We start from the raw sequence: 27,928 nt of genomic DNA, 5'->3' as shown, positions 1-27,928 counted from the left end.
ACCCCGATAACAGCCTGGGTACCCCAAAACCCCCTGGCGACCCCATAACCTTTAGGGACACCCCAATACCCCCTGAGGGACCCCAAAACCCCCCCGGGACACCCCAATATCCTTTAGGGTCACCCCAATACTGCCCGGGACACCCCAATAATCCCCTTGGTGACCCCATAACCTTTAGGAACACCCCAATAACCCCCGGAATATCCCAAAACCCACCGGGACACCCCAATAGTCCCCCAGGAAACCCCAATACCCCCCCAGACACCCCAATAACCTTTAGGGACCCCCCAATAACCCCGGGACACCCCAATATCCCCCGGAACACCCCAATAATCCCCCAGGACACCACAATAACCCCCCAGACACCCCATAACCTTTAGGGACCCCCCAATAACCCCGGGACACCCCAATATCCCCCGGAACACCCCAATAATCCCCCAGGACACCACAATAACCCCCCAGACACCCCATAACCTTTAGGGACACCCCAATAATCCCCTTGGTGACCCCATAACCCCCGGGACACCCCAATAATCCCCCAGGACACCCCAATAACCCCCGGGACACCCCAATATCCCCTGGGAACCCCAATAACCCCCGGAACACCCCAATAACGCCCGGGACACCCCAATAATCCACCAGGACACCCCAATATCCCCCGGGACACCCCAATACCCCCTTGGTGACCCCATAACCTTTAGGGACACCCCAATAACGCCCGGGACACCCCAATAACTCCTTGGTGACCCCATAACCTTTGGGGACACCCCAATAACCCCCCGGGACCCCCCAATACTCCCCTGGGAACCCCAATAATCCCCGGGACACCCCAATACCCCCTTGGTGACCCCATAACCTTTAGGGACACCCCAATAATCCCCCAGGACACCCCAATAACCCCCGGGACACCCCAATAATCCCCTTGGTGACCCAATAACCTTTGGGGACACCCCAATAACCCCCGGGCCCCCCAATTTCCCCCGGACCCCCCAATACCCCCGGAACACCCCAATACCGCCTGGGAACCCCAATAATCCCCTGGGAACCCAAATAACCCACGGAACACCCCAATAACCCACGGGACACCCCAGTAACTCCTTGGTGACCCCATAACCTTTAGGGACACCCCAATAATCCCCTGGGACCCCCCAATAACCCCCGGGACCCCCCAATATCCCCCGGGACCCCCCCCAATACTCCCCTGGGAACCCCAATAATCCCCGGGACACCCCAATAACTCCTTGGTGACCCCATAACCTTTAGGGACACCCCAATAATCCCCCGGGACACCCCAATAACCCCCGGGACCCCCCAATAACCTCCGGGACCCCCCAATACTCCCCGGGATACCCCAATAACCCCCGGGCCCCCCCAATAACTCCTTGGTGACCCCATAACCTTTAGGGACACCCCAATATCCCCCGGGACCCCCCAATAACCCCCTTGGTGACCCCAATAACCCCCGGGACACCCCAATAACCCCCGGGACCCCCCAATATCCCCCGGGACACCCCAATACCCCCTTGGTGACCCCATAACCTTTAGGGACACCCCAATAACCCCCGGGACACCCCAATATCCCCTGGGAACCCCAATAACCCCCGGAACACCCCAATAACCCCCGGGACCCCCCAATAATCCCCCAGGACACCCCAATAATCCACCAGGACACCCCAATACTCCCCTGGGAACCCCAATAACCCCCGGGACACCCCAATAACTCCTTGGTGACCCCATAACCTTTAGGGACACCCCAATAATCCCCGGGACACCCCAATATGCCCCAGAACACCCCAATAATCCCCCAGGACACCACAATAACCCCCCGGGACACCCCAATAACCCCCGGGACACCCCAATAACCCCCTTGGTGACCCCATAACCTTTAGGGACACCCCAATAATCCCCCGGGACACCCCATAACCTTTAGGGACACCTCAATACTCCCCCGGGACCCCCCAATAACCCCTTGGTGACCCCAATAATCTCCCAGGACACCCCAATAACCCCCGGGACCCCCCAATAACCCCTTGGTGACCCCAATAACCCCCGGGACACCCCAATAACCCCCTTGGTGACCCCATAACCTTTAGGGACACCCCAATAATCCCTTAGGACACCCCAATATTCCCCGGAACACCCCAATAATCCACGGAAAGCCCCAATAATCCCCCAGGACACCCCATAACCTTTAGGGACACCCCAATAACCCCCGGGACACCCCAATACCCCCTTGGTGACCCCATAACCTTTGGGGACACCCCAATAACCCCCGAGACACCCCAATACTCCCCTGGGAACCCCAATAACCCCCGGGACACCCCAATAATCCCCCAGGACACCCCATAACCTTTAGGGACACCTCAATACTCCCCCGGGCCCCCCCAATAACCCCTTGGTGACCCCAATAACCCACGGAACACCCCAATAACCCCCGGGACACCCCAATACCCTCTTGGTGACCCCATAACCTTTAGGGACACCCCAATATCCCCCGGGATCCCCCAATACTCCCCTGGGAACCCCAATAATCCCCGGGACACCCCAATAACTCCTTGGTGACCCCATAACCTTTAGGGACACCCCAATAACCCCCGGGACCCCCCAATAACCCCCGGGACCCCCCAATAACCCCCGGGACACCCCAATAACCTCCGGGACCCCCCAATACTCCCCGGGATACCCCAATAACCCCCGGGACACCCCAATAACTCCTTGGTGACCCCATAACCTTTAGGGACACCCCAATATCCCCCGGGACCCCCCAATAACCCCCGGGACCCCCCAATAACCCCCTTGGTGACCCCAATATCCCCCGGGACACCCCAATAACCCCCGGGACACCCCAATACTCCCCCGGGACACCCCAATAATCCCCTTGGTGACCCCCCCCCGGGCCCCCCCAATTTCCCGGTGCCCCCCAATACCCCCGGTGCCCCCCAATACCCCCGGTGCCCCCCAATTTCCCGGTGCCCCCCAATACCCCCGGTGCCCCCCAATTTCCCGGTGCCCCCCAGGTGCTGCGGGTCCCGGCCGGGGCGGGGCTGCGGACGCTGCGGGGCCTGGAGCCCGCGGGCCGGTACCGGGTGCGCCTGCGGGAACGGGGGCGGCACCCCCAGAGCGAGCCCCCCCTGGAGGCCGCCTTCGAGACCCGTGAGCGCGGGGGCACCCCCAAAACGGGCCCGGGGGGCCGGGGGTGCTGGGGGAGCTGGGAGCCTTAGAGGGAGGGAGGGGATTTTGGGGGGTTTTGAGGGGATTTTGGGGGGCGTTTGGGGGATTTGGGGAGGGGTTTGAGGGGATTTTGGGGGGGTTTGGGGGGGTTTGGGGGGATTTTGGGGGGTTTTGGGGGGGGTTTGGGGGATTTGGGGAGGGTTTTGAGGGGATTTTGGGGGGTTTTGAGGGGATTTTGGGGGGCGTTTGGGGGATTTGGGGAGGGTTTTGAGGGGATTTTGGGGGGGTTTGGGGGGGTTTGGGGGGATTTTGGGGGGTTTTGGGGGGGGTTTGGGGGATTTGGGGAGGGTTTTGAGGGGATTTTGGGGGGGTTTGGGGGGGTTTGGGGGGATTTTGGGGGGTTTTGGGGGATTTGGGAAGGGTTTTGAGGGGATTTTGGGGGGGTTTTGAGGGGATTTTGGGGGGTTTGAGGGGATTTTGGGGGGTTTGGGGGGGGTTTGGGGGATTTGGGGAGGGTTTTGGGGGATTTGGGGGGGTTTTGAGGGGATTTTGGGGGATTTTGGGGGATTTGGGGAGGGTTTTGAGGGGGTTTTTGGGGGGTTTTGGGGGATTTGGGGGCGATTTTGGGGGGGGTTTGGGGTGGTTTGGGGGGATTTTGGGGGGTTTTGGGGGGGGTTTGGGGGATTTGGGGAGGGTTTTGAGGGGATTTTGGGGGGGTTTGGGGGGGTTTGGGGGGATTTTGGGGGATTTTGGGGGATTTGGGGAGGGTTTTGAGAGGATTTTGGGGTGTTTGGGGGAGTTTGGGGGGATTTTGGGGGGTTTGACGGGATTTGGGGGGGTTTTGGGGGATTTGGGGAGGGTTTTGAGAGGATTTTGGGGGGGTTTGGGGGGGTTTGAGGGGATTTTGGGGGGTTTGGGGGGGTTTGGGGGATTTGGGGAGGGTTTTGAGGGGATTTTGAGGGTTTTGGGGGGTTTGGGGGGATTTTGGGGGGTTTGGGGGGGATTTTGGGGGGGGTTTGGGGGATTTGGGGAGGGTTTTGAGGGGATTTTGGGGGGGTTTGGGGGGGTTTGGGGGGATTTTGGGGGGTTTGGGGGGGATTTTGGGGGGTTTTGGGGGATTTGGGGAGGGTTTTGAGGGGATTTTGGGGGGTTTTGGGGGGGTTTGAGGGGATTTTGGGGGGTTTGGGGGGGGTTTGGGGGATTTGGGGAGGGTTTTGAGGGGATTTTGAGGGTTTTGGGGGGTTTGGGGGGATTTTGGGGTGTTTGGGGGGGATTTTGGGGGGGGGTTTGGGGGATTTGGGGAGGGTTTTGAGGGGATTTTGGGGGGGTTTGGGGGGGTTTGGGGGGATTTTGGGGGGTTTTGGGGGGGGTTTGGGGGATTTGGGGAGGGTTTTGAGGGGATTTTGGGGGGTTTTGGGGGGTTTGGGGGGATTTTGGGGGGTTTGGGGGGGATTTTGGGGGGGGTTTGGGGGATTTGGGGAGGGTTTTGAGGGGATTTTGGGGGGGTTTGGGGGGGTTTGGGGGGATTTTGGGGGGTTTTGGGGGATTTGGGGAGGGTTTTGAGGGGATTTTGGGGGGTTTTGGGGGATTTGGGGGCGATTTTGGGGGGGTTTGGGGTGGTTTTGGGGGGGGTTTTGGGGGATTTGGGGGGGTTTGGGGGAGATTTTGGGGGGGGTTTGAGGGTTTTGAGGGGATTTTGGGGGGAGTTTGGGGGATTTGGGGGAGATTTTGGGGGGGTTTGGGCGATTTTGGGGGGATTTTGGGGGGGTTTGGGGCATTTGGGGAAGATTTTGGGGGATTTTGGGGGATTTTGGGGGATTTGGGGAGGGTTTTGAGGGGATTTTGGGGGGTTTTGGGGGAGATTTTGGGGGTTTTGAGGGTTTTGGGTGGTTTCGGGGGGATTTGGGGGGTTTGGGGTATTTGGGGAGGGTTTTGAGGGGGGTTTTGGGGGGGTTTGGGGGTGATTTTGGGGGATTTTGGGGGATTTGGGGAGGGTTTTGAGGGGATTTTGGGGGGTTTGGGGGGGGTTTGGGGGATTTGGGGAGGGTTTTGAGGGGGTTTTTGGGGGGGTTTGAGGGGGTTTTTGGGGGGTTTTGGGGGATTTGGGGGGATTTCGGGGAGATTTTGGGGGGGTTGGGGGGATTTGGGGGGGTTTTGAGGGGATTTTGGGGGGTTTTGAGGGGGTTTTGGGGAGATTTTGGGGAGATTTTTGGGGAGATTTTGGGGGTTTTGAGGGTTTTGGGGGGATTTTGAGGGGATTTTGGGGGGATTGGGGGATTTGGGGGGGTTTTGGGGGGTTTTGGGGGGTTTGGGGGATTTTGGGGGATTTGGGGAGGGTTTTGGGGGGATTTTGGGGGGTTTTGGGGGGGTTTGGGGGAATTTTGGGGGTTTGGGGGGATTTTGGGGGATTTTGGGGGATTTGGGGAGGGTTTTGAGGGGATTTTGGGGGGTTTGGGGGGAGATTTTGGGGGTTTTGAGGGTTTTGGGTGGTTTCGGGGGGATTTGGGGGGTTTGGGGTATTTGGGGAGGGTTTTGAGAGGGGTTTTGGGGGGGTTTGGGGGTGATTTTGGGGGATTTGGGGGATTTCGGGGAGATTTTGGGGGGTTTTGGGGGATTTGGGGGATTTCGGGGAGATTTTGGGGGGTTTTGGGGGATTTGGGGGTGTTTTGAGGGGATTTTGGGGGTTTTTGGGGGGGTTTTGGGGGATTTGGGGGATTTTGGGGAGATTTTGGGGGGGTTTGGGGGATTTTGGGGGGGTTTTGAGGGGATTTTGGGGGGTTTTGGGGGAGATTTTGGGGAGATTTTTGGGGTGGTCGGGGTTGTCGGTGGAGGATCTGTGACCCTTTAAGGGAGGGATGGAATTTTGGTGGATTTTGGGGGGATTTTGGGGGATTTTGGGGGATTTTGTGGGGTCGGGGTTGTTGGTATGGGAAGTTGTGACCCTCTAAGGGAGGGATGGGATTTTGGGGGGATTTTGGGAAATTTTGGGGAATTTTGGGAGATTTTGGGGAAATTTGGGGGATTTTGAGAGATTTGGGGGAATTTTGTGGGATTTTGGGGGTTTTGAGGGTTTTGGGGGGATTTTGGGGGGCTTTGGGGCATTTGGGGGGATTTTGGGTGGTTTTGGGGAGATTTTGGGGAGATTTTTGGGGTGGTCGGGGTTGTCGGTGGGGGATCTGTGACCCTTTAAGGGATTGATGGAATTTTGGGGAATTTTGGGCGGATTTTGGGGAATTTTGGGGAGATTTTGGGAGATTTTCTGGGGTCAGGGTTGTTGGAATGGGATCTGTGACCCCTTGGAGTGAGGGATGGGATTTGGGGGGGATTTGGGGGAATTTTGGGGGATTTTTGGGGGATTTTTGGGAGATTTGGGGGAATTTTGGGGGATTTTGGGGGAGATTTTGGGGGTTTTGGGGGGATTTTGAGGGGATTTTGAGGGGATTTTGGGGGGTTTGGGGGATTTTGGGGGATTTTGGGGGATTTTGGGGGATTTTGGGAGATTTGGGGAATTTTGGGGGGATTTGGGGGGATTTTGGGGGTTTTGAGGGTTTTGGGGGGGATTTTGAGGAGATTTTGGGGGGATTTGGGGGGATTTTGGAGGATTTTGGTGGATTTGGGGGGCATTTTGGGGAATTTTGGGGGGATTTTGGAGGATTTTGGTGGATTTGGGGTTTGGGGGTGCACAGCGAGACATTTGGGGTTTTTTTGGTGTTTTGGGGTCCTTTGGGGGTTATTGTGCGGGGTACACAACCAAACGTGGGACATGGAAAAATTAGGGAAAATTTGAGAAAAATTTTGGTAAAATTTGGGAAAAATTTGGGAAAAAATGGGGAAAATTTGGGAAAAACTTTGGGAAAAAAAAATTGGGAAAAAAACGTGGAAAGTTTGGGAGAAAGTTGGGAAAAATTGGGGAAAAACTCAGGGAAAAGACCGGAAAATTTGGGGAAAATTAGGGAAAAACATGGAAAACTTTGGGAGAAATTTGGAAATTTTTGGGAAAAAGTGGGAAAATTTGGGAAAAAATTGCGAAAAATTTGGGAAAAAACTCAGAAAAATTGGGGGAAAATTTGGCAAAAACATGGAAAAATTTGCGGAAAATTTGGACAAAAGCACAGAAAAATTTGGAAAAAATTGGGGAAAATTTGGGAAAAATTTGGAAAAACACAGAAAAATTGCAGAAAAATTTGGGAGAAAATTGGGGAAAAGTTGGGAAAAATTTGGGAGAGAACTTGGAAAAACAGAAAAAATTGAGAAAATATGGAAAAATATGGAAAAATTTGGGGAAAAATCTCTGAAAAAATTGGGAAAAATTTGGAATAATAAATGGAGAAATTTGGGAAAAATTTGGAGAAAACATGGAAAAATTGGGGAAAAAAAAAAACACAGAAAAATTTGGGAAAATTTGGAAAAAAAAGAGAAATGAACAATGTGAGAAAATTTGGGAAAAAATTGGAGAAAACATGGAAAAATTTGGGGAAAAAAAAACCACAGGAAAATTTGGGAAAATTTGGAAAAAAAAAGAAATGAACAATGTGAGAAAATTTGGGAAAAATAATTAGGGAAAAATTTTTTGAAAAAGCACAGAAAAATTGGGGAAACACTGGGGGGAAAAACACAAAAATTGGGGAGAAATTTGGGTAAAAACACGGGAAAATTGGGGGAAAATTGGGGAAAATTTGGAATAATAAACGTAAACATTTGGGATAAATTGGGGATAAATTTGGGATAAATTTGGGATAAATTGGGGATAAATTTGGGATAAATTCGGGATAAATTTGGGATAAATTGGGATAAATTCGGGATAAATTGGGGATAAATTGGGGATAAATTTGGGATAAATTGGGGATAAATTCGGGATAAATTGGGGATAAATTGGGGATAAATTTGGGATAAATTGGGGATAAATTGGGGATAAGTTGGGGATAAATTTGGGATAAATTGGGGATAAATTTGGGATAAATTTGGGATAAATTTGGGATAAATTTGGGATAAATTGGGGATAAATTGGGGATAAATTGGGGATAAATTGGGGATAAATTGGGATAAATTCGGGATAAATTCGGGATAAATTGGGGATAAATTTGGGATAAATTTGGGATAAATTGGGATAAATTCGGGATAAATTCGGGATAAATTCGGGATAAATTCGGGATAAATTGGGGATAAATTGGGGATAAATTCGGGATAAATTCGGGATAAATTGGGGATAAATTTGGGATAAATTGGGAATAAATTTGGGATAAATTCGGGATAAATTGGGGATAAATTGGGGATAAATTTGGGATAAATTCGGGATAAATTCGGGATAAATTCGGGATAAATTGGGGATAAATTCGGGATAAATTCGGGATAAATTGGGGATAAATTGGGATAAATTTGGGATAAATTTGGGATAAATTGGGGATAAATTTGGGATAAATTGGGGATAAATTGGGATAAATTTGGGATAAATTGGGGATAAATTTGGGATAAATTTGGGATAAATTGGGGATAAATTTGGGATAAATTTGGGATAAATTGGGGATAAATTTGGGATAAATTCGGGATAAATTGGGGATAAATTGGGGATAAATTGGGGATAAATTTGGGATAAATTCGGGATAAATTCGGGATAAATTTGGGATAAATTGGGATAAATTTGGGATAAATTTGGGATAAATTGGGGATAAATTTGGGATAAATTTGGGATAAATTGGGATAAATTCGGGGCCAATCTCCATGCCCCGCGTGCCCAGCCCCGCTGCCGTTCCCGCACCCCCGGGACTGCGCCCAGGAGCAGCTGAACGGCCCCGGCCCCTCGCGCGTCGCCCTCGTCTTCCCCAGCGGGGACCCGGCCCGGCCCCTGCGCGTCTACTGCGACATGGACACCGACGGCGGCGGATGGACCGTGAGACGGGAAACTGGGATTAACTGGGGAAACTGGGATGGACTGGGGAAACTGGGATAAACTGGGATGGACTGGGATAAACTGGGGAAACTGGGATAAACTGGGATGGACTGGGATAAACTGGGGAAACTGGGATAAACTGGGACAGACTGGGACAGACTGGGACAGACTGGGACAGACTGGGACAGACTGCGACATGGACACCGATGGCGGCGGCTGGACCGTGAGATGGACTGGGATAAACTGGGGAAACTGGGATGGACTGGGGAAACTGGGATAAACTGGGATAAACTGGGACATGGACACCGACGGCGGCGGGTGGACGGTGAGATGGACTGGGGAAACTGGGGAAACTGGGATAAACTGGGATAAACTGGGATAAACTGGGATAAACTGGGACAGACTGGGACATGGACACCGATGGTGGCGGATGGACGGTGAGACTGGGATGGACTGGGATAAACTGGGATGGACTGGGATAAACTGGGATAAACTGGGACAGACTGGGACATGGACACCGACGGCGGCGGCTGGACCGTGAGATGGACTGGGATGGACTGGGATAAACTGGGGATAAACTGGGATGGACTGGGACAGACTGGGACAGACTGGGACAGACTGGGACATGGACACCGACGGCGGCGGCTGGACCGTGAGACGGGAAACTGGGATAAACTGGGGAAACTGGGATGGACTGGGAGGGACTGGGAGGGACTGGGAGGGACTGGGAGGGACTGGGATAAACTGGGATGGACTGGGATGGACTGGGAGGGACTGGGAGGGACTGGGAGGGACTGGGATAAACTGGGATGGACTGGGGGGGACTGCGACAGACTGGGATAAACTGGGATGGACTGGGACAAACTGGGACAAACTGGGAGGGACTGGGGGCACTGGGAGGGACCGGGACAGACTGGGGCTGCTGTGGCTGGGACTGGGGGAACTGGGACGGACTGGGACGGACTGGAGGGACCGGGGGGGATTTTGGGCTCAGGGGTTTTTGGGGTGCCCCTCAGGATTTTGGGGATTTTTTGGCTCAGGGGATTTTGGGGTTTTTGGGGCTCAGGGGTTTTGGGGCTCAGGGGATTTGGGGTTTTTGGGGCTCAGGGGTTCTTGGGGATTTTTGGCTCAGGGGTTTTTGGGGCTCAGGGGTTTTTGGGGTGCCCCTCAGGATTTTGGGGATTTTTGGCTCAGGGGTTTTTTGGGGGTTTTTGGGGCTCAGGGGTTTTGGGGTTTTTGGGGCTCAGGGGTTTTTGGGGCTCAGGGGTTTTTGGGGTTTTTGGGGCTCAGGGGTTTTTGGGGTGCCCCCCAGGGGTTTTTGGGGCTCAGGGTTTTTGGGGCTCAGGGGTTTTTGGGGCTCAGGGGTTTTTGGGGTGCCCCTCAGGGGATTTTGGGGTTTTTGAGGCTCAGGGGTTTTTGGGGCTCAGGGGTTTTTGGGGTTTTTGGGGCTCAGGGGATTTTGGGGCTCAGGGGTTTTTGGGGCTCAGGGGGTTTTTGGGGTGCCCCTCAGGGGATTTTGGGGGTTTTTGGGGCTCAGGGGATTTTGGGGCTCAGGGGTTTTTGGGGCTCAGGGGTTTTTGGGGTGCCCCTCAGGGGTTTTTTGGGGGTTTTTGGGGCTCAGGGGTTTTTGGGGCTCAGGGGATTTGGGGTTTTTGGGGCTCAGGGGTTTTTGGGGCTCAGGGGGTTTTTGGGGTGCCCCTCAGGGGATTTTGGGGCTCAGGGGTTTTTGGGGCTCAGGGGATTTTGGGGCTCAGGGGTTTTTGGGGCTCAGGGGTTTTTGGGGTGCCCCTCAGGGGTTTTTTGGGGGTTTTTGGGGCTCAGGGGTTTTTGGGGCTCAGGGGATTTGGGGTTTTTGGGGCTCAGGGGTTTTTGGGGCTCAGGGGTTTTTGGGGTGCCCCTCAGGGGTTTTTTGGGGGTTTTTGGGGCTCAGGGGTTTTTGGGGCTCAGGGGATTTGGGGTTTTTGGGGCTCAGGGGTTTTTGGGGTGCCCTCACTCCCTCCAGGTGTTCCAGCGGCGCCAGGACGGCAGCACCGACTTCTGGCGGGACTGGGACTCGTACGCGAACGGGTTCGGGAACGTCAGCGGCGAGTTCTGGCTCGGTGAGGGACGGAAAACACGGGAAAATCGGGGGCAAATTGGGGAAAAACCACGGAAAAAAATTGGGGAAATTTGGAAACGTTGGGGAAAAAACACGGAAAAAAAATTGGGGAAATTCGGAAACATTGGGGAAAAAAACACGGAAAAAAATTGGGGAAATTCGGAAACATTGGGGAAAAAACACGGAAAAAAATTGGGGAAATTCGGAAATATTGGGGAAAAAACACAGAAAAAAATTGGGGAAATTCAGAAATATTGGGGAAAAAACACGGAAAAAAATTGGGGAAATTCGGAAATATTGGGGGAAAACCACGGAAAAAAATTGGGGAAATTCGAAAATATTGGGGAAAAAAACATGGAAAAATTGGGGAAATTTGGAAACATTGGGGAAAAAAAATTGGGGAAATTCGGAAACATTGGGAAATAAAAACCGAAAAATTGGGGGAAAAAAAACACGGAAAAATTTGGGGGAAAAAACACAGAAAAATCTGGGGAAAAAAAAACCAAGGAAAATTTGGGGAAAATCGCACAAAAATTTGGGAGAAATTTTGGGAAAAAAATTTAAAAAAAACCACGGAAGAATTTCGGAAAAAGTTGGGGAAAACACGGAAGAATTTGGGAAAAATGTGGGAAAAATTTATGGAAACATTTGGGAAAAATTGGAAAACGCTTTGGGAAAAATTTGGAGAAAATTGGGAAAAAAATCGGGAAAAATTTGGGAAAAAGCACCGAAAAGTTTGGGAAAAACCACCAAAGAACTTGAAAAAAAAAAAAACGGAAAAAAAAAAAAAGGGAAAAATTTGGAATCCATTTGGGAAACATTTGGGTAAAACACGGAAAAATTTGGGGAAAAAACAGGAAAAATTGGGAAAAATTGGGAGAAACCAGAAAACTGGGAAAAATTCGTGAAAAAACACGGAAAAATTTGGGGAAAAACATGGAAAACTAAGAAAGTTTGGGTGAAAACACGGAAGAATTTGGGAAAAATTTATGGAAAACACGGAAAAAATTGCGGGAAAAAACATGGAAAAAATTGGGGAAAATTGAGAAAAAAGCATAAACATTTGGGGGGAAAATGTGAAAAAATTGGGGAAAATTTGGGAAAAACACGGGAAAAATTGAGACAAAATTGGGAAAAAACAGAAAAATTGGGGGAAAGTTTGGGAAAAAAACACGGAAAAATTTGTGAAAAGGTTTGGGAACAATTTCAGAATAATTTGGGAAAAATTAAGGGAAAAGAACTGGAAAACATTTGGGAAAAATGTGGGAAAAATTTATGGAAATATTTGGGGAAAAATTTGAAAACGCTTTGGGAAAAATTTGGGAAAAATCTGGAAAAAAATTGGGAAAAATTTGGGAAAAATTTGGGAAAAATGCACCGAAAAGTTTGGGAAAAACCACCAAAGAACTTGATAAAAAAAGAAAAAAAAATGGAAAAAATGGGAAAAATTTGGAATACATTTGGGAAACATTAAGGAAAAACACGGAAAAATTTGGGGAAAATTTGGGGAAAAAACAGGAAAAATTGGGAAAAATTGGGGAAAAAATTGGGAAAAAGCACCGAAAAGTTTGGGAAAAACCACCAAAGAACTTGAAAAAAAAAAAACCCGGAAAAAAAAGGGAAAAATTTGGAATCCATTTGGGAATAATTTGGGAAAAACATGGAAAAATTTGGGAAAAATGTGGGGAAAAAACGGGAAAATTTGGGAAAATTTGGGAAAAAAACAGAAAACTGGGAAAAATTCGTGAAAAAAACACTGAAAAATTTGGGACTGATTTGGGGAAAATTTGGGAAAAATTGGGAAAAACACAGAAAACTGGGAAAAATTCTTGAAAAAAACACGGAAAAATTTGGGGAAAAACATGGAAAACTAAGAAAATTTGGGTGAAAACACGGAAGAATTTGGGAAAAATTTGTGGAAACGTTTGGGAAAAAATTGGAAAACGCTTTGGGAAAAATTTGGAAAAAATTGGGAAAAAAATTGGGAAAAATTTGGGAAAAAGCACCGAAAAGTTTGGGAAAAACCACCAAAGAACTTGAAAAAAAAAAAAACGGAAAAAAAAAAGGGAAAAATTTTGAATCCATTTGGGAAACATTTGGGAAAAACACGGAAAAATTTGGGAAACATTTGGGGAAAAAACAGGAAAAATTGGGAGAAACCAGAAAACTGGGAAAAATTCGTGAAAAAACACGGAAAAATTTGGGACTGATTTGGGGAAAATTTGGGAAATAACGGGAACATTTGGGAAAAATTGGAAAAAACCAGAAAACTGGGGAAAACCCGTGAAAAAAACACGGAAAAATTTGGGAAAAAGTTTGGGAACAATTTCAGAATAATTTGGGAAAAATTAAGGGAAAAGAACTGGAAAACATTTGGGAAAAATGTGGGAAAAATTTATGGAAACATTTGGGAAAAATTCGAAAATGCTTTGGGGAAAAATTGGGAAAAAATTTGGGAAAAAATTGGGAAAAATTTGGAAAAAAGCACCGAAAAGTTTGGGAAAAACCACCAAAGAACTTGAAAAAAAACTGAAAAAATGGGAAAAATTTGGAATCCATTTGGGAAACATTTGGGAAAAACACGGAAAAATTTGGGGAAAAAACAGGAAAAATTGGGAAAAATTGGGAAAAACACAGAAAACTGGGAAAAATTCTTGAAAAAAACACGGAAAAATTTGGGGAAAAACATGGAAAACTAAGAAAATTTGGGTGAAAACACGGAAGAATTTGGGAAAAATTTGTGGAAACGTTTGGGAAAAAATTGGAAAACGCTTTGGGAAAAATTTGGAAAAAATTGGGAAAAAAATTGGGAAAAATTTGGGAAAAAGCACCGAAAAGTTTGGGAAAAACCACCAAAGAACTTGAAAAAAAAAAAACGGAAAAAAAAAAGGGAAAAATTTGGAATCCATTTGGGAAACATTTGGGAAAAACACGGAAAAATTTGGGAAACATTTGGGGAAAAAACAGGAAAAATTGGGAAAAAAACCAGAAAACTGGGAAAAATTCGTGAAAAAACACGGAAAAATTTGGGACTGATTTGGGGAAAATTTGGGAAATAACGGGAACATTTGGGAAAAATTGGAAAAAACCAGAAAACTGGGGAAAACCCGTGAAAAAAACACGGAAAAATTTGGGAAAAAGTTTGGGAACAATTTCAGAATAATTTGGGAAAAATTAAGGGAAAAGAACTGGAAAACATTTGGGGAAAAATGTGGGAAAAATTTATGGAAACATTTGGGAAAAATTCGAAAATGCTTTGGGGAAAAATTGGGAAAAAATTTGGGAAAAAATTGGGAAAAATTTGGAAAAAAGCACCGAAAAGTTTGGGAAAAACCACCAAAGAACTTGAAAAAAAACTGAAAAAATGGGAAAAATTTGGAATCCATTTGGGAAACATTTGGGAAAAACACGGAAAAATTTGGGGAAAAAACAGGAAAAATTGGGAAAAATTGGGAAAAACACAGAAAACTGGGAAAAATTCTTGAAAAAAACACGGAAAAATTTGGGGAAAAACATGGAAAACTAAGAAAATTTGGGTGAAAACACGGAAGAATTTGGGAAAAATTTGTGGAAACGTTTGGGAAAAAATTGGAAAACGCTTTGGGAAAAATGTGGAAAAAATTGGGGAAAAAATTGGAACGCGGATGATCCCGGGTTGGTTTTGGGGTGCCCCTGGCAGTTTTGGGGAACGCGGATGATCCCGGGTTGGTTTCGGGGCACGCGGATGATCCCGGGCAGGTTTCGGGGTGCCCCTGGTGGGTTTCGGGGCACGCGGATGATCCCGGGCGGGTTTCGGGGTGCCCCTGGTGGGTTTCGGGGCACGCGGATGATCCCGGGTTGGTTTTGGGGTGCCCCTGACGCTTTGGGGGCACACGGATGATCCCGGGATGGTTTCGGGGTGCCCCTGACGCTTTCGGGGTGCGGATGATCCCGGGTTGGTTTTGGGGTGCCCCTGATGGTTTTGGGGAGCGCGGATGATCCCGGGGCGGTTTTGGGGCACGCGGATGATCCCGGGTGGGTTTTGGGGTGCCCCTGACGCTTTCGGGGAGCGCGGATGATCCCGGGTGGGTTTTGGGGTGCCCAGGGCGGTTTGGGGCGCAGATGATCCCGGGGCAGTTTTGGGGCGCCCCTGACGCTTTCGGGGAACACGAATAATCCCGGGTTGGTTTCGGGGAACGCGGATGATCCCGGGTCGGTTTTGGGGTTCCCCTGACGCTTTTGGGGCATGCGGATGATCCCGGGTTGGTTTTGGGGTGCGGATGATCCCGGGCTGGTTTCGGGGCGCCCCTGATGGTTTTGGGGCACGTGGATGATCCCGGGTTGGTTTCGGGGCACGCGGATGATCCCGGGCGGGTTTCGGGGTGCCCCTGGCGGTTTTGGGGCGCGGATGATCCCGGGTCGGTTTTGGGGTGCCCCTGGCGGTTTCGGGGAATGCGGATGATCCCGGGGAGTTTTGGGGTGCCCCTGACAATCACCCGGGATGGTTTCGGGGTGCCCCTGGCGCTTTCGGGGATCGCGGATGATCCTGGGTGGGTTTCGGGGTGCCCAGGGCGGTTTTGGGGAACGCGGATGATCCTGGGTTGGTTTTGGGGAACACAGATGATCCCGGGTGGGTTTCGGGGTGCAGGGATCGCGGATGATCCTGGGGGGTTTCGGGGCGCCCAGGGCGGTTTTGGGGAATGCGGATGATCCTGGGTTGGTTTTGGGGTGCCCCTGGCGCTTTTTGGGAATGCGGATGATCCCGGGCGGGTTTCGGGGTGCCCAGGGCAGTTTTGGGGTGCGGATGATCCCGGGTGGGTTTTGGGGCGCCCCTGACGCTTTCGGGGAACGCGGATGATCCCGGGTTGGTTTTGGGGAACGCGGATGATCCCGGGCGGGTTTCGGGGCGCCCCTGACGCTTTCGGGGAACGCGGATGATCCCGGGTTGGTTTTGGGGTGCCCCTGGCAGTTTTGGGGTGCGGATGATCCCGGGCGGGTTTTGGGGAACGCGGATGATCCCGGGCGGGTTTCGGGGCGCCCCTGGCAGTTTTGGGGTGCGGATGATCCCGGGTGGGTTTTGGGGAACGCAGATGATCCCGGGCGGGTTTCGGGGCGCCCCTGACGCTTTCGGGGAACGCGGATGATCCCCGGTTGGTTTTGGGGCACCCTGGGCGGGTTTCGGGGCACGTGGATGATCCCGGGTGGGTTTTGGGGAACGCGGATGATCCCGGGTGGGTTTCGGGGCGCCCCTGGCAGTTTTGGGGTGCGGATGATCCCGGGTGGGTTTTGGGGAACGCGGATGATCCCCGGTTGGTTTTGGGGCGCCCTGGGCGGGTTTCGGGGCACGTGGATGATCCCGGGTGGGTTTTGGGGAACGCGGATGATCCTGGGCGGGTTTTGGGGAACGCGGATGATCCTGGGCGGGTTTTGGGGAACGCGGATGATCCCGGGTGGGTTTTGGGGAACGCGGATGATCCCGGGTGGGTTTTGGGGAACGCGGATGATCCCGGGTGGGTTTTGGGGAACGCGGATGATCCTGGGCGGGTTTTGGGGAACGCGGATGATCCCGGGCGGGTTTCGGGGCGCCCCTGGCAGTTTCGGGGCACGCGGATGATCCCGGGATGGTTTCGGGGCGCCCCTGACGCTCTGGGGGCGCAGGGAACGAGGCGCTGCACGAGCTGACGCGCGCGGGGCCCTCGGAGCTGCGCGTGGAGCTGCGGAGCGGCCGCGACGCCGCCTTCGCAACGTACCGCGACTTCAGCGTCGGCGCGGCCGCGGAGCGCTACCGGCTGCGCGTGGGCGCCTTCACGGGCACGGCCGGTGAGGAACGCGGGGGTTTTGGGGTCCCCTTTGGGGTTTTGGGGGTCCTTTGGGGTCCTTTGGGGTGTTTTGGGGTGTTTTGGGGGGTTTTGGGGCGTTTTGGGGCGTTTTGGGGCGTTTTGGGAATCTTCAGCGTCGGCGCGGCTCCGGCTGCGCGTGGGCGCCTTCACGGGCACGGCCGGTGAGGAACGGGGGGAATTTTGGGGTCCCCTTTGGGGTTTTGGGGTCCCCTTTGGGGTCCTTTGGGGTGTTTTGGGGTCCTTTGGGGGATTTTGGGGGGTTTTGGGGTGTTTTGGGGTGTTTTGGGGTCTTTGGGGCGTTTTGGGAATCTTCAGCGTCGGAGCGCTACCGGCTGCGCGTGGGGGCATTCATGGGCACGGCCGGTGAGGAACGGGGGGATTTTGGGGTCCCCTTTGGGGTTTTGGGGTCCTTTGGGGTTTTGGGGTGTTTTGGGGTGTTTTGGGGCGTTTTGGGGCGTTTTGGGAATCTTCAGCGTCGGCGCGCTACCAGCTGCGCGTGGGCGCCTTCACGGGCACGGCCGGTGAGGAACGCGGGGGTTTTGGGGTCCCCTTTGGGGTTTTGGGGGTCCTTTGGGGGTTTTGGGGGGTTTTGGGGTGTTTTGGGGAGTTTTGGGGCGTTTTGGGGCGTTTTGGGAATCTTCAGCGTCGCAGCGCTACCGGCTGCGCGTGGGGGCATTCATGGGCACGGCCGATGAGGAACGGGGGGATTTTGGGGTCCCCTTTGGGGTTTTGGGGAGTTTTGGGGTCCTTTGGGGCGTTTTGGGAATCTTCAGCGTCGGAGCGGCACCGGCTGCGCGTGGGGGCATTCATGGGCACGGCCGATGAGGAACGGGGGGTTTTGGGGTCCCCTTTGGGGTTTTGGGGTCCCCTTTGGGGTGTTTTGGGGTGCTTTGGGGTCCTTTGGGGGATTTTGGGGGGTTTTGGGGGGTTTTGGGGAGTTTTGGGGTCCTTTGGGGAGTTTTGGGAATCTTCAGCGTCGGCGCGGGTACCGGCTGCGCGTGGGGGCGCTCCGGGGCACGGCCGGTGAGGAACAAGGGGCTTTTGGGGTCCCCTTTGGGGTTTTGGGGTCCTTTGGGGTTTTGGGGTGTTTTGGGGGGTTTTGGGGCGTTTTGGGGCGTTTTGGGAGTCTTCAGCGTCGGCGCGCTACCGGCTGCGCGTGGGCGCCTTCACGGGCACGGCCGGTGAGGAACGGGGGGAATTTTGGGGTCCCCTTTGGGGTTTTGGGGTCCTTTGGGGGATTTTGGGGTGTTTTGGGGTGTTTTGGGGGGTTTTGGGGGCTTTGGGGCGTTTTGGGAATCTTCAGCGTCGGCGCGGCACCGGCTGCACGTGGGCGCCTTCACGGGCACGGCCGGTGAGGAACGCGGGGATTTGGGGTCTTTTGGGGTCCCTTGGGGTGTTTTGGGGTCCCCTTTGGGGTCCTTTGGGGGGTTTTGGGGTGTTTTGGGGTCCTTTGGGGGGTTTTGGGGCGTTTTGGGAATCTTCAGCGTCGGCGCGGCACCGGCTGCGCGTGGGCGCCTTCACGGGCACGGCCGGTGAGGAACGGGGGGAATTTTGGGGTCCCCTTTGGGGTTTTGGGGTCCTTTGGGGGATTTTGGGGTGTTTTGGGGTGTTTTGGGGGGTTTTGGGGGCTTTGGGGCGTTTTGGGAATCTTCAGCGTCGGCGCGGCTCCGGCTGCGCGTGGGGGCCTTCACGGGCACGGCCGGTGAGGAACGCGGGGATTTGGGGTCTTTTGGGGTCCCTTGGGGTGTTTTGGGGTCCCCTTTGGGGTCCTTTGGGGTGTTTTGGGGCGTTTTGGGGTCCTTTGGGGGGTTTTGGGGCGTTTTGGGAATCTTCAGCGTCGGCGCGGCACCGGCTGCGCGTGGGCGCCTTCACGGGCACGGCCGGTGAGGAACGGGGGGTTTTGGGGTCCCCTTTGGGGTTTTGGGGGTCCTTTGGGGTCTTTTGGGGTGTTTTGGGGGGTTTTGGGGAGTTTTTGGGGTGTTTTGGGGTGTTTTGGGGTGTTTTGGGGTCCCTTTGGGCCGTTTTGGGAATCTTTGGTGCCATTTTGGGGTCCCCGGTGGCTTTCGGGGGTTCCTGGTGGGTTTTGGGGTCCTCGGGGCGTTTTGGGCTCATTTGGGGCGGTTTTGGGGTCCCTGAGGATTTTGGGGTTCCTGGTGGCTTTGGGGTCCTTGGGGGTTTTGGGGTGTTATGGGTGATTTTGGGGAGTTTTGAGGTGTTTTGGGTGATTTTGGGGTGTTTTGGGTGATTTTGGGGTGTTTTGAGGTCCCTTTGGGGGTTTTGGGGTGATTTGGGTGATTTTGGGGTGTTTTGGGGTGCCTTTGGGTAGTTTTGGGGTGTTTTGGGTGATTTTGGGGTGTTTTGGGTGATTTTGGGGTGTTTTGAGGTCCCTTTGGGGGTTTTGGGGTGATTTGGGTGATTTTGGGGTGTTTTGGGGTGCCTTTGGGTAGTTTTGGGGTGTTTTGGGTGATTTTGGGGTGTTTTGGGTGATTTTGGGGTGTTTTGGGGTCTCTATGGGGGTTTTGGGGTGTTTTGGGTGATTTTGGGGTGTTTTGGCTGATTTTGGGGTGTTTTGGGGTCCCTTTGGGGGTTTTGGGGTGTTTTGGGTGATTTTGGGGTCCTTTGGGGTCCCTTTGGGGGTTTTGGGGTCCTTGGGGGTTTTGGGTGATTTTGGGGTGTTTTGGGGTCCCTTTGGGGGTTTTGGGGGGTTTTGGGGTGTTTTGGCGTCCTTTGGGAATCTTCGGTGCATTTTTTTGGGGGTTTTGGGGTTCCTGGTGGGTTTTGGGGTGTTTTTGGGGAATCTTTGCTGCGTTTTTGGGGTCCCTGGCCGGTTTTGGGGTTCCTGTTGGGTTTTGGGGTGTTTTTTGGGGAATCTTCGCTGCCTTTTTGGGTGTTCCCGGTGGATTTTGGGGGTCTTTGAGGCGTTTTGGGGTTTTTGGGGTGTTTCGGGAATCTTTTGTGCATTTTTTTTTTGGGTGGGGGGTAGTGTTGGGTTTTCTGGTGGATTTTGGGGCATTTTTGGGGAATCTTTGCTGCGTTTTTGGGGTCCCCAGTGAATTTTGGGGTTCCTGGTGGGTTTTGGGGTGTTTTTGGGGAATCTTTGCTGCGTTTTTGGGGTCCCTGGCCGGTTTTGGGGCTCCCGGTGGATTTTGGGGGAATCTGCTGCGTTTTTGGGGGTCCTTTGGGGTGGATTTTGGGGGTTTTCTGGTGGGTTTTGGGGTTTTCGGGGTGTTTCGGGAATCTTTTGTGCATTTTTTGGGTGGGGGGGAGTGTTGGGTTTTCTGGTGGATTTTGGGGTGTTTTTGGGGAATCTTTGCTGCGTTTTTGGGGTCCCTGGCCGGTTTTGGGGTTCCTGGTGAGTTTTGGGGCGTTTTTGGGGAATCTTCGCTGCCTTTTTGGGGGTTCCTGGTGGATTTTGGGGTCTTTGAGGCGTTTTCGGGGGTTTTCGGGGTGTTTCGGGGAATCTTTTGTGCATTTTTTTTGGGGGAGGGGGAGTGTTGGGTTTTCTGGTGGATTTTGGGGTATTTTTGGGGGAATCTTTGCTGCGTTTTTGGGGTCCCTGGTGGATTTTGGGGGTCTTTGAGGCGTTTTGGGGTTTTTGGGGTGTTTTGGGAATCTTTTGTGCATTTTTTGGGGGGAGGGGGAGTATTGGGTTTTCTGGTGGATTTTGGGGTGTTTTTTGGGGAATCTTTGCTGCGTTTTTGGGGTCCCTGGCCGGTTTTGGGGCTCCCGGTGGATTTTGGGGGAATCTTTGCTGCGTTTTTGGGGGTCCTTTGGGGTGGATTTTGGGGGTTTTCTGGTGGGTTTTGGGGTTTTCGGGGTGTTTCGGGGAATCTTTTGTGCATTTTTTGGGTGGGGGGGAGCGTGTTGGGTTTTCTGGTGGATTTTGGGGCGTTTTTGGGGAATCTTTGCTGCGTTTTTGGGGTCCCTGGCCGGTTTTGGGGTTCCCGTTGGGTTTTGGGGTATTTTGGGGGGCTTTGAGGTGTTTTCGGGTGTTTTCGGGGTGTTTCGGGAATCTTTTGTGCATTTTTTTTGGGGAGGGGTGTTGAGTTTTCTGGTGGATTTTGGGGCGTTTTTGGGGCGATCTTCGCTGCGTTTTTGGGGGTCCTTTGGGGTGGATTTTGGGGGTTTTCTGGTGGGTTTTGGGGTGTTTTCGGGGTGTTTCGGGGAATCTTTTGTGCATTTTTTTGGGTGGGGGGTAGTGTTGGGTTTTCTGGTGCGTTTTGGGGTGTTTTCGGGGTGTTTCGGAAATCTTGTGTTCATTCTTTGGAGTGGGGGAGTATTGGGTTTTCTGGTGGGTTTTTGGGGTGTTTTCGGGGCGTTTCGGGGAATCTTTGGCGCCGTTTTTCCGGGGCGTTTCGGGGGCGTTTTGGGCGTCCCCGTGGCGCATTCCCGGCGTCCCCGTGTCCCCGCGCAGGCGACGCGCTCTCGTACCACTCGGGCAGCCCCTTCTCCACGCGGGACCGGGACCCCCGGGACCCCCGGGACCGCCGGGACCCCTCGGGGCGGCCGCGCCCCCCGCCCTGCGCCGTGGCCTACGGGGGCGCCTGGTGGTACCGCAACTGCCACTACGCCAACCTCAACGGGCGCTACGGCGCCACGCGCGACCACCAGGTACCGGAATTGGGGCGTCTATGGGTCTATGGGGTCTGTGGGGTCTGTGGGGTCTCTATGGGGTCTATGGGGTCTATGGGGTCTATGGGGTCTATGGGGTCTCTATGGGGTCTATGGGGTCTATGGGGTCTATGGGGTCTCTATGGGGTCTCTATGGGGTCTCTATGGGCTCTATGGGGTCTATGGGGTCTCTATGGGGTCTCTATGGGGTCTATGGGGTCTCTATGGGGTCTCTATGGGGTCTCTATGGGGTCTATGGGGTCTATGGGGTCTCTATGGGGTCTATGGGGTCTCTATGGGGTCTCTATGGGGTCTGTGGGGTCTCTATGGGGTCTCTATGGGGTCTATGGGGTCTATGGGGTCTATGGGGTCTCTATGGGGTCTCTATGGGGTCTCTATGGGGTCTATGGGGTCTCTATGGGGTCTCTATGGGGCCTGTGGGGTCTCTATGGGGTCTATGGGGTCTATGGGGTCTGTGGGGTCTCTATGGGGTCTGTGGGGTCTCTATGGGGTCTCTATGGGGTCTCTATGGGGTCTCTATGGGGTCTCTATGGGGTCTATGGGGTCTATGGGGTCTGTGGGGTCTCTATGGGGTCTATGGGGTCTGTGGGGTCTCTATGGGGTCTCTATGGGGTCTATGGGGTCTGTGGGGTCTCTATGGGGTCTCTATGGGGTCTCTATGGGGTCTCTATGGGGTCTATGGGGTCTCTATGGGGTCTATGGGGTCTATGGGGTCTCTATGGGGTCTCTATGGGGTCTATGGGGTCTATGGGGTCTCTATGGGGTCTCTATGGGGTCTATGGGGTCTCTATGGGGTCTATGGGGTCTGTGGGGTCTCTATGGGGTCTCTATGGGGTCTCTATGGGGTCTATGGGGTCTCTATGGGGTCTCTGGGGTCTATGGGGTCTCTATGGGGTCTCTATGGGGTCTGTGGGGTCTCTATGGGGTCTCTATGGGGTCTCTATGGGGTCTATGGGGTCTGTGGGGTCTCTATGGGGTCTATGGGGTCTATGGGGTCTCTATGGGGTCTCTATGGGGTCTCTATGGGGTCTCTATGGGGTCTATGGGGTCTCTATGGGGTCTCTATGGGGTCTATGGGGTCTCTATGGGGTCACTATGGGGTCTATGGGGTCTCTATGGGGTCTATGGGGTCTATGGGGTCTCTATGGGGTCTCTATGGGGTCTCTATGGGGTCTCTATGGGGTCTATGGGGTCTGTGGGGTCTCTATGGGGTCTATGGGGTCTATGGGGTCTCTATGGGGTCTCTATGGGGTCTATGGGGTCTCTATGGGGTCTCTATGGGGTCTCTATGGGGTCTATGGGGTCTCTATGGGGTCTCTATGGGGTCTATGGGGTCTCTATGGGGTCTCTATGGGGTCTCTATGGGGTCTCTATGGGGTCTCTATGGGGTCTATGGGGTCTCTATGGGGTCTATGGGGTCTCTATGGGGTCTCTATGGGGTCTGTGGGGTCTCTATGGGGTCTCTATGGGGTCTATGGGGTCTCTATGGGGTCTATGGGGTCTATGGGGTCTATGGGGTCTCTATGGGGTCTCTATGGGGTCTCTATGGGGTCTATGGGGTCTCTATGGGGTCTATGGGGTCTCTATGGGGTCTATGGGGTCTATGGGGTCTCTATGGGGTCTATGGGGTCTATGGGGTCTCTATGGGGTCTATGGGGTCTCTATGGGGTCTATGGGGTCTCTATGGGGTCTCTATGGGGTCTCTATGGGGTCTCTATGGGGTCTCTATGGGGTCTATGGGGTCTATGGGGTCTCTATGGGGTCTCTATGGGGTCTCTATGGGGTCTATGGGGTCTCTATGGGGTCTCTATGGGGTCTATGGGGTCTATGGGGTCTCTATGGGGTCTCTATGGGGTCTCTATGGGGTCTATGGGGTCTCTATGGGGTCTCTATGGGGTCTATGGGGTCTCTATGGGGTCTATGGGGTCTATGGGGTCTCTATGGGGTCTATGGGGTCTCTATGGGGTCTCTATGGGGTCTCTATGGGGTCTCTATGGGGTCTATGGGGTCTCTATGGGGTCTCTATGGGGTCTCTATGGGGTCTGTGGGGTCTCTATGGGGTCTCTATGGGGTCTATGGGGTCTCTATGGGGTCTATGGGGTCTATGGGGTCTCTATGGGGTCTCTATGGGGTCTATGGGGTCTCTATGGGGTCTCTATGGGGTCTATGGGGTCTCTATGGGGTCTATGGGGTCTCTATGGGGTCTATGGGGTCTCTATGGGGTCTCTATGGGGTCTATGGGGTCTCTATGGGGTCTATGGGGTCTCTATGGGGTCTCTATGGGGTCTATGGGGTCTCTATGGGGTCTCTATGGGGTCTCTATGGGGTCTATGGGGTCTCTATGGGGTCTCTATGGGGTCTCTATGGGGTCTATGGGGTCTCTATGGGGTCTCTATGGGGTCTCTATGGGGTCTATGGGGTCTATGGGGTCTCTATGGGGTCTATGGGGTCTCTATGGGGTCTCTATGGGGTCTATGGGGTCTATGGGGTCTCTATGGGGTCTATGGGGTCTCTATGGGGTCTCTATGGGGTCTATGGGGTCTATGGGGTCTCTATGGGGTCTATGGGGTCTCTATGGGCTCTCTATGGGGTCTGTGGGGTCTCTATGGGGTCTCTATGGGGTCTATGGGGTCTATGGGGTCTCTATGGGGTCTATGGGGTCTATGGGGTCTGTGGGGTCTCTATGGGGTCTCTATGGGGTCTATGGGGTCTATGGGGTCTCTATGGGGTCTATGGGGTCTATGGGGTCTCTATGGGGTCTATGGGGTCTCTATGGGGTCTCTATGGGGTCTATGGGGTCTATGGGGTCTCTATGGGGTCTCTATGGGGTCTATGGGGTCTATGGGGTCTATGGGGTCTATGGGGTCTCTATGGGGTCTCTATGGGGTCTATGGGGCCTATGGGGTCTCTATGGGGTCTATGGGGTCTCTATGGGGTCTATGGGGTCTCTATGGGGTCTCTATGGGGTCTCTATGGGGTCTCTATGGGCTCTCTATGGGGTCTGTGGGGTCTCTATGGGGTCTCTATGGGGTCTATGGGGTCTCTATGGGGTCTATGGGGTCTCTATGGGGTCTATGGGGTCTGTGGGGTCTCTATGGGGTCTCTATGGGGTCTATGGGGTCTATGGGGTCTCTATGGGGTCTATGGGGTCTATGGGGTCTCTATGGGGTCTATGGGGTCTATGGGGTCTCTATGGGGTCTATGGGGTCTCTATGGGGTCTATGGGGTCTCTATGGGGTCTCTATGGGGTCTCTATGGGGTCTCTATGGGGTCTCTATGGGGTCTATGGGGTCTATGGGGTCTCTATGGGGTCTATGGGGTCACTATGGGGTCTCTATGGGGTCTATGGGGTCTATGGGGTCTCTATGGGGTCTCTATGGGGTCTATGGGGTCTATGGGGTCTCTATGGGGTCTATGGGGTCTATGGGGTCTCTATGGGGTCTATGGGGTCTCTATGGGGTCTATGGGGTCTCTATGGGGTCTCTATGGGGTCTCTATGGGGTCTCTATGGGGTCTATGGGGTCTATGGGGTCTCTATGGGGTCTATGGGGTCTCTATGGGGTCTATGGGGTCTCTATGGGGTCTATGGGGTCTCTATGGGGTCTCTATGGGGTCTATGGGGCCTATGGGGTCTCTATGGGGTCTCTATGGGGTCTATGGGGTCTCTATGGGGTCTATGGGGTCTGTGGGGTCTCTATGGGGTCTCTATGGGGTCTATGGGGTCTCTATGGGGTCTATGGGGTCTATGGGGTCTCTATGGGGTCTCTATGGGGTCTATGGGGTCTCTATGGGGTCTCTATGGGGTCTATGGGGTCTATGGGGTCTCTATGGGGTCTATGGGGTCTATGGGGTCTCTATGGGGTCTCTATGGGGTCTATGGGGTCTCTATGGGGTCTATGGGGTCTCTATGGGGTCTCTATGGGGTCTCTATGGGGTCTATGGGGTCTGTGGGGTCTCTATGGGGTCTATGGGGTCTCTATGGGGTCTCTATGGGGTCTCTATGGGGTCTATGGGGTCTGTGGGGTCTCTATGGGGTCTATGGGGTCTCTATGGGGTCTCTATGGGGTCTCTATGGGGTCTATGGGGTCTCTATGGGGTCTCTATGGGGTCTCTATGGGGTCTATGGGGTCTATGGGGTCTCTATGGGGTCTCTATGGGGTCTGTGGGGTCTCTATGGGGTCTATGGGGTCTCTATGGGGTCTGTGGGGTCTATGGGGTCTCTATGGGGTCTCTATGGGGTCTCTATGGGGTCTATGGGGTCTGTGGGGTCTCTATGGGGTCTATGGGGTCTCTATGGGGTCTCTATGGGGTCTCTATGGGGTCTCTATGGGGTCTATGGGGTCTCTATGGGGTCTCTATGGGGTCTCTATGGGGTCTATGGGGTCTCTATGGGGTCTCTATGGGGTCTCTATGGGGTCTGTGGGGTCTCTATGGGGTCTGTGGGGTCTCTATGGGGTCTATGGGGTCTCTATGGGGTCTCTATGGGGTCTATGGGGTCTATGGGGTCTCTATGGGGTCTCTATGGGGTCTCTATGGGGTCTCTATGGGGTCTCTGTGGGGCAATCTGTGGGGTTTCTATGGGGTCTCTATGGGTCAATCTGTGGGGTTCCTGTGGGGCAATCTGTGGGGTTTCTGTGGGGTCTCTATGGGGCAATCTGTGGGGTCTCTGTGGGGTTTCTATGGGGTCTCTGTGGGTCAATCTGTGGGGCAATCTGTGGGGTTTCTGTGGGGTTTCTATGGGGCAATCTGTGGGGTTTCTATGGGGCAATCTGTGGGGTTTCTGTGGGGTCTCTATGGGGCAATCTGTGGGGTCTCTGTGGGGTTTCTATGGGGTCAATCTATGGGTCAATCTGTGGGTCAATCTGTGGGTCAATCTATGGGTCAATCTGTGGGTCAATCTGTGGGTCAATCTGTGGGTCAATCTGTGGGTCAATCTGTGGGTCAATCTATGGGTCAATCTGTGGGTCAATCTATGGGTCAATCTGTGGGTCAATCTGTGGGTCAATCTATGGGTCAATCTGTGGGTCAATCTGTGGGTCAATCTGTGGGTCAATCTGTGGGTCAATCTGTGGGTCAATCTGTGGGGCAATGTGTGGGTCAATCTGTGGGTCTCTGACCCCGTTTCCCCCCAGGGCATCCACTGGTTCCCCTGGAGAGGCTTCAACGTCTCCATCCCCTTCACCGAGATGAAGCTGCGGCCGCAGCGCCCGTGAGGGACCCCCAAAACCGGGGAACCCCAAATGTGGGCACCCCAAATTTGGGCACCCCTAAACCTGCGCACCCCAAAACCTGGGAACCCCAAATTTGGGCACCCCAAAACCTGGGCACCCCTAAACCTGCGCACCCCAAAACCTGGGCACCCCAAAACCTGCGCACCCCAAAACCTGGGAACCCCAAATTTGGGCACCCCAAATGTGGGCACCCCTAAACCTGCGCACCCCAAAACCTGGGAACCCCAAATTTGGGCACCCCTAAACCTGGGCACCCCAAAACCTGCGCACCCCAAAACCTGGGAACCCCAAAACCTGGGCACCCCAAAACCTGCGCACCCCAAAATCTGGGCACCCCAAAACTTGGGAACCCCAAATTTGGGGGATCCCAAAATCTGGGAACCCCAAATTAGGGCACCCCAAAACCTGGGCACCCCAAAACCTGCGCACCCCAAAACCTGCGCACCCCAAATTTGGGAACCCCAAAATCTGGGCACCCCAAAACCTGGGAACCCCAAATTTGGGCACCCAAAACCTGGGAACCCCAAAACCTGGGAACCCCAAATTAGGGCACCCCAAATGTGGGCACCCCAAAACCTGCGCACCCCAAAACCGGGGAACCCCAAATTTGGGCACCCCAAAACCTGCGCACCTCAAATTTGGGGGATCCCAAAACCTGGGCACCCCAAAACCTGGGCACCCCAAAACCTGGGAACCCCAAAACCTGTGCACCCCAAAATCTGGGCACCCCAAAACCTGCGCACCCCAAATTTGGGAACCCCAAAATCTGGGCACCCCAAAACCTGGGAACCCCAAATTTGGGCACCCAAAACCTGGGAACCCCAAAACCTGGGAACCCCAAATTTGGGGGATCCCAAAACCTGGGAACCCCAAAACCTGGGCACCCCAAAACCTGCGCACCCCAAAACCTGCGCACCCCAAAACCTGGGCACCCCAAAACCTGGGAACCCCAAAACCTGCGCACCCCAAAACCGGGGAACCCCAAATTTGGGCACCCCAAAACCTGCGCACCTCAAATTTGGGGGATCCCAAAACCTGGGCACCCCAAAACCTGGGCACCCCAAAACCTGCGCACCCCAAAACCTGCGCA

At 53.3% G+C, this 27,928-nt stretch overlaps 1 protein-coding gene across 1 annotated transcript in view; it reads left to right on the top strand.

The window, feature by feature from the left end:
• LOC131570581 (tenascin-X-like) overlaps window positions 1-26,938 on the top strand; it is a 65,085-nt gene extending 38,147 nt beyond the window's left edge. Inside the window, exons 27-32 of the mRNA XM_058822945.1 lie at window positions 3,018-3,153; window positions 8,907-9,058; window positions 11,061-11,157; window positions 16,794-16,955; window positions 21,390-21,586; window positions 26,740-26,938. Coding sequence (XP_058678928.1) covers window positions 3,018-3,153; window positions 8,907-9,058; window positions 11,061-11,157; window positions 16,794-16,955; window positions 21,390-21,586; window positions 26,740-26,820 — 825 coding nt within the window. The 3' untranslated portion in view covers window positions 26,821-26,938. The remainder of the gene's footprint in view (window positions 1-3,017; window positions 3,154-8,906; window positions 9,059-11,060; window positions 11,158-16,793; window positions 16,956-21,389; window positions 21,587-26,739) is intronic.
• The last annotated feature ends 990 nt before the right edge of the window (window positions 26,939-27,928 follow it).

The sequence above is a fragment of the Ammospiza caudacuta genome, chromosome 36 (assembly GCF_027887145.1).
Source record: "Ammospiza caudacuta isolate bAmmCau1 chromosome 36, bAmmCau1.pri, whole genome shotgun sequence".
Lineage (NCBI taxonomy): Eukaryota > Metazoa > Chordata > Aves > Passeriformes > Passerellidae > Ammospiza > Ammospiza caudacuta.
Note: the sequence above shows the minus strand (reverse complement) of the source record. Positions and strands in the feature narration are given on the sequence as shown.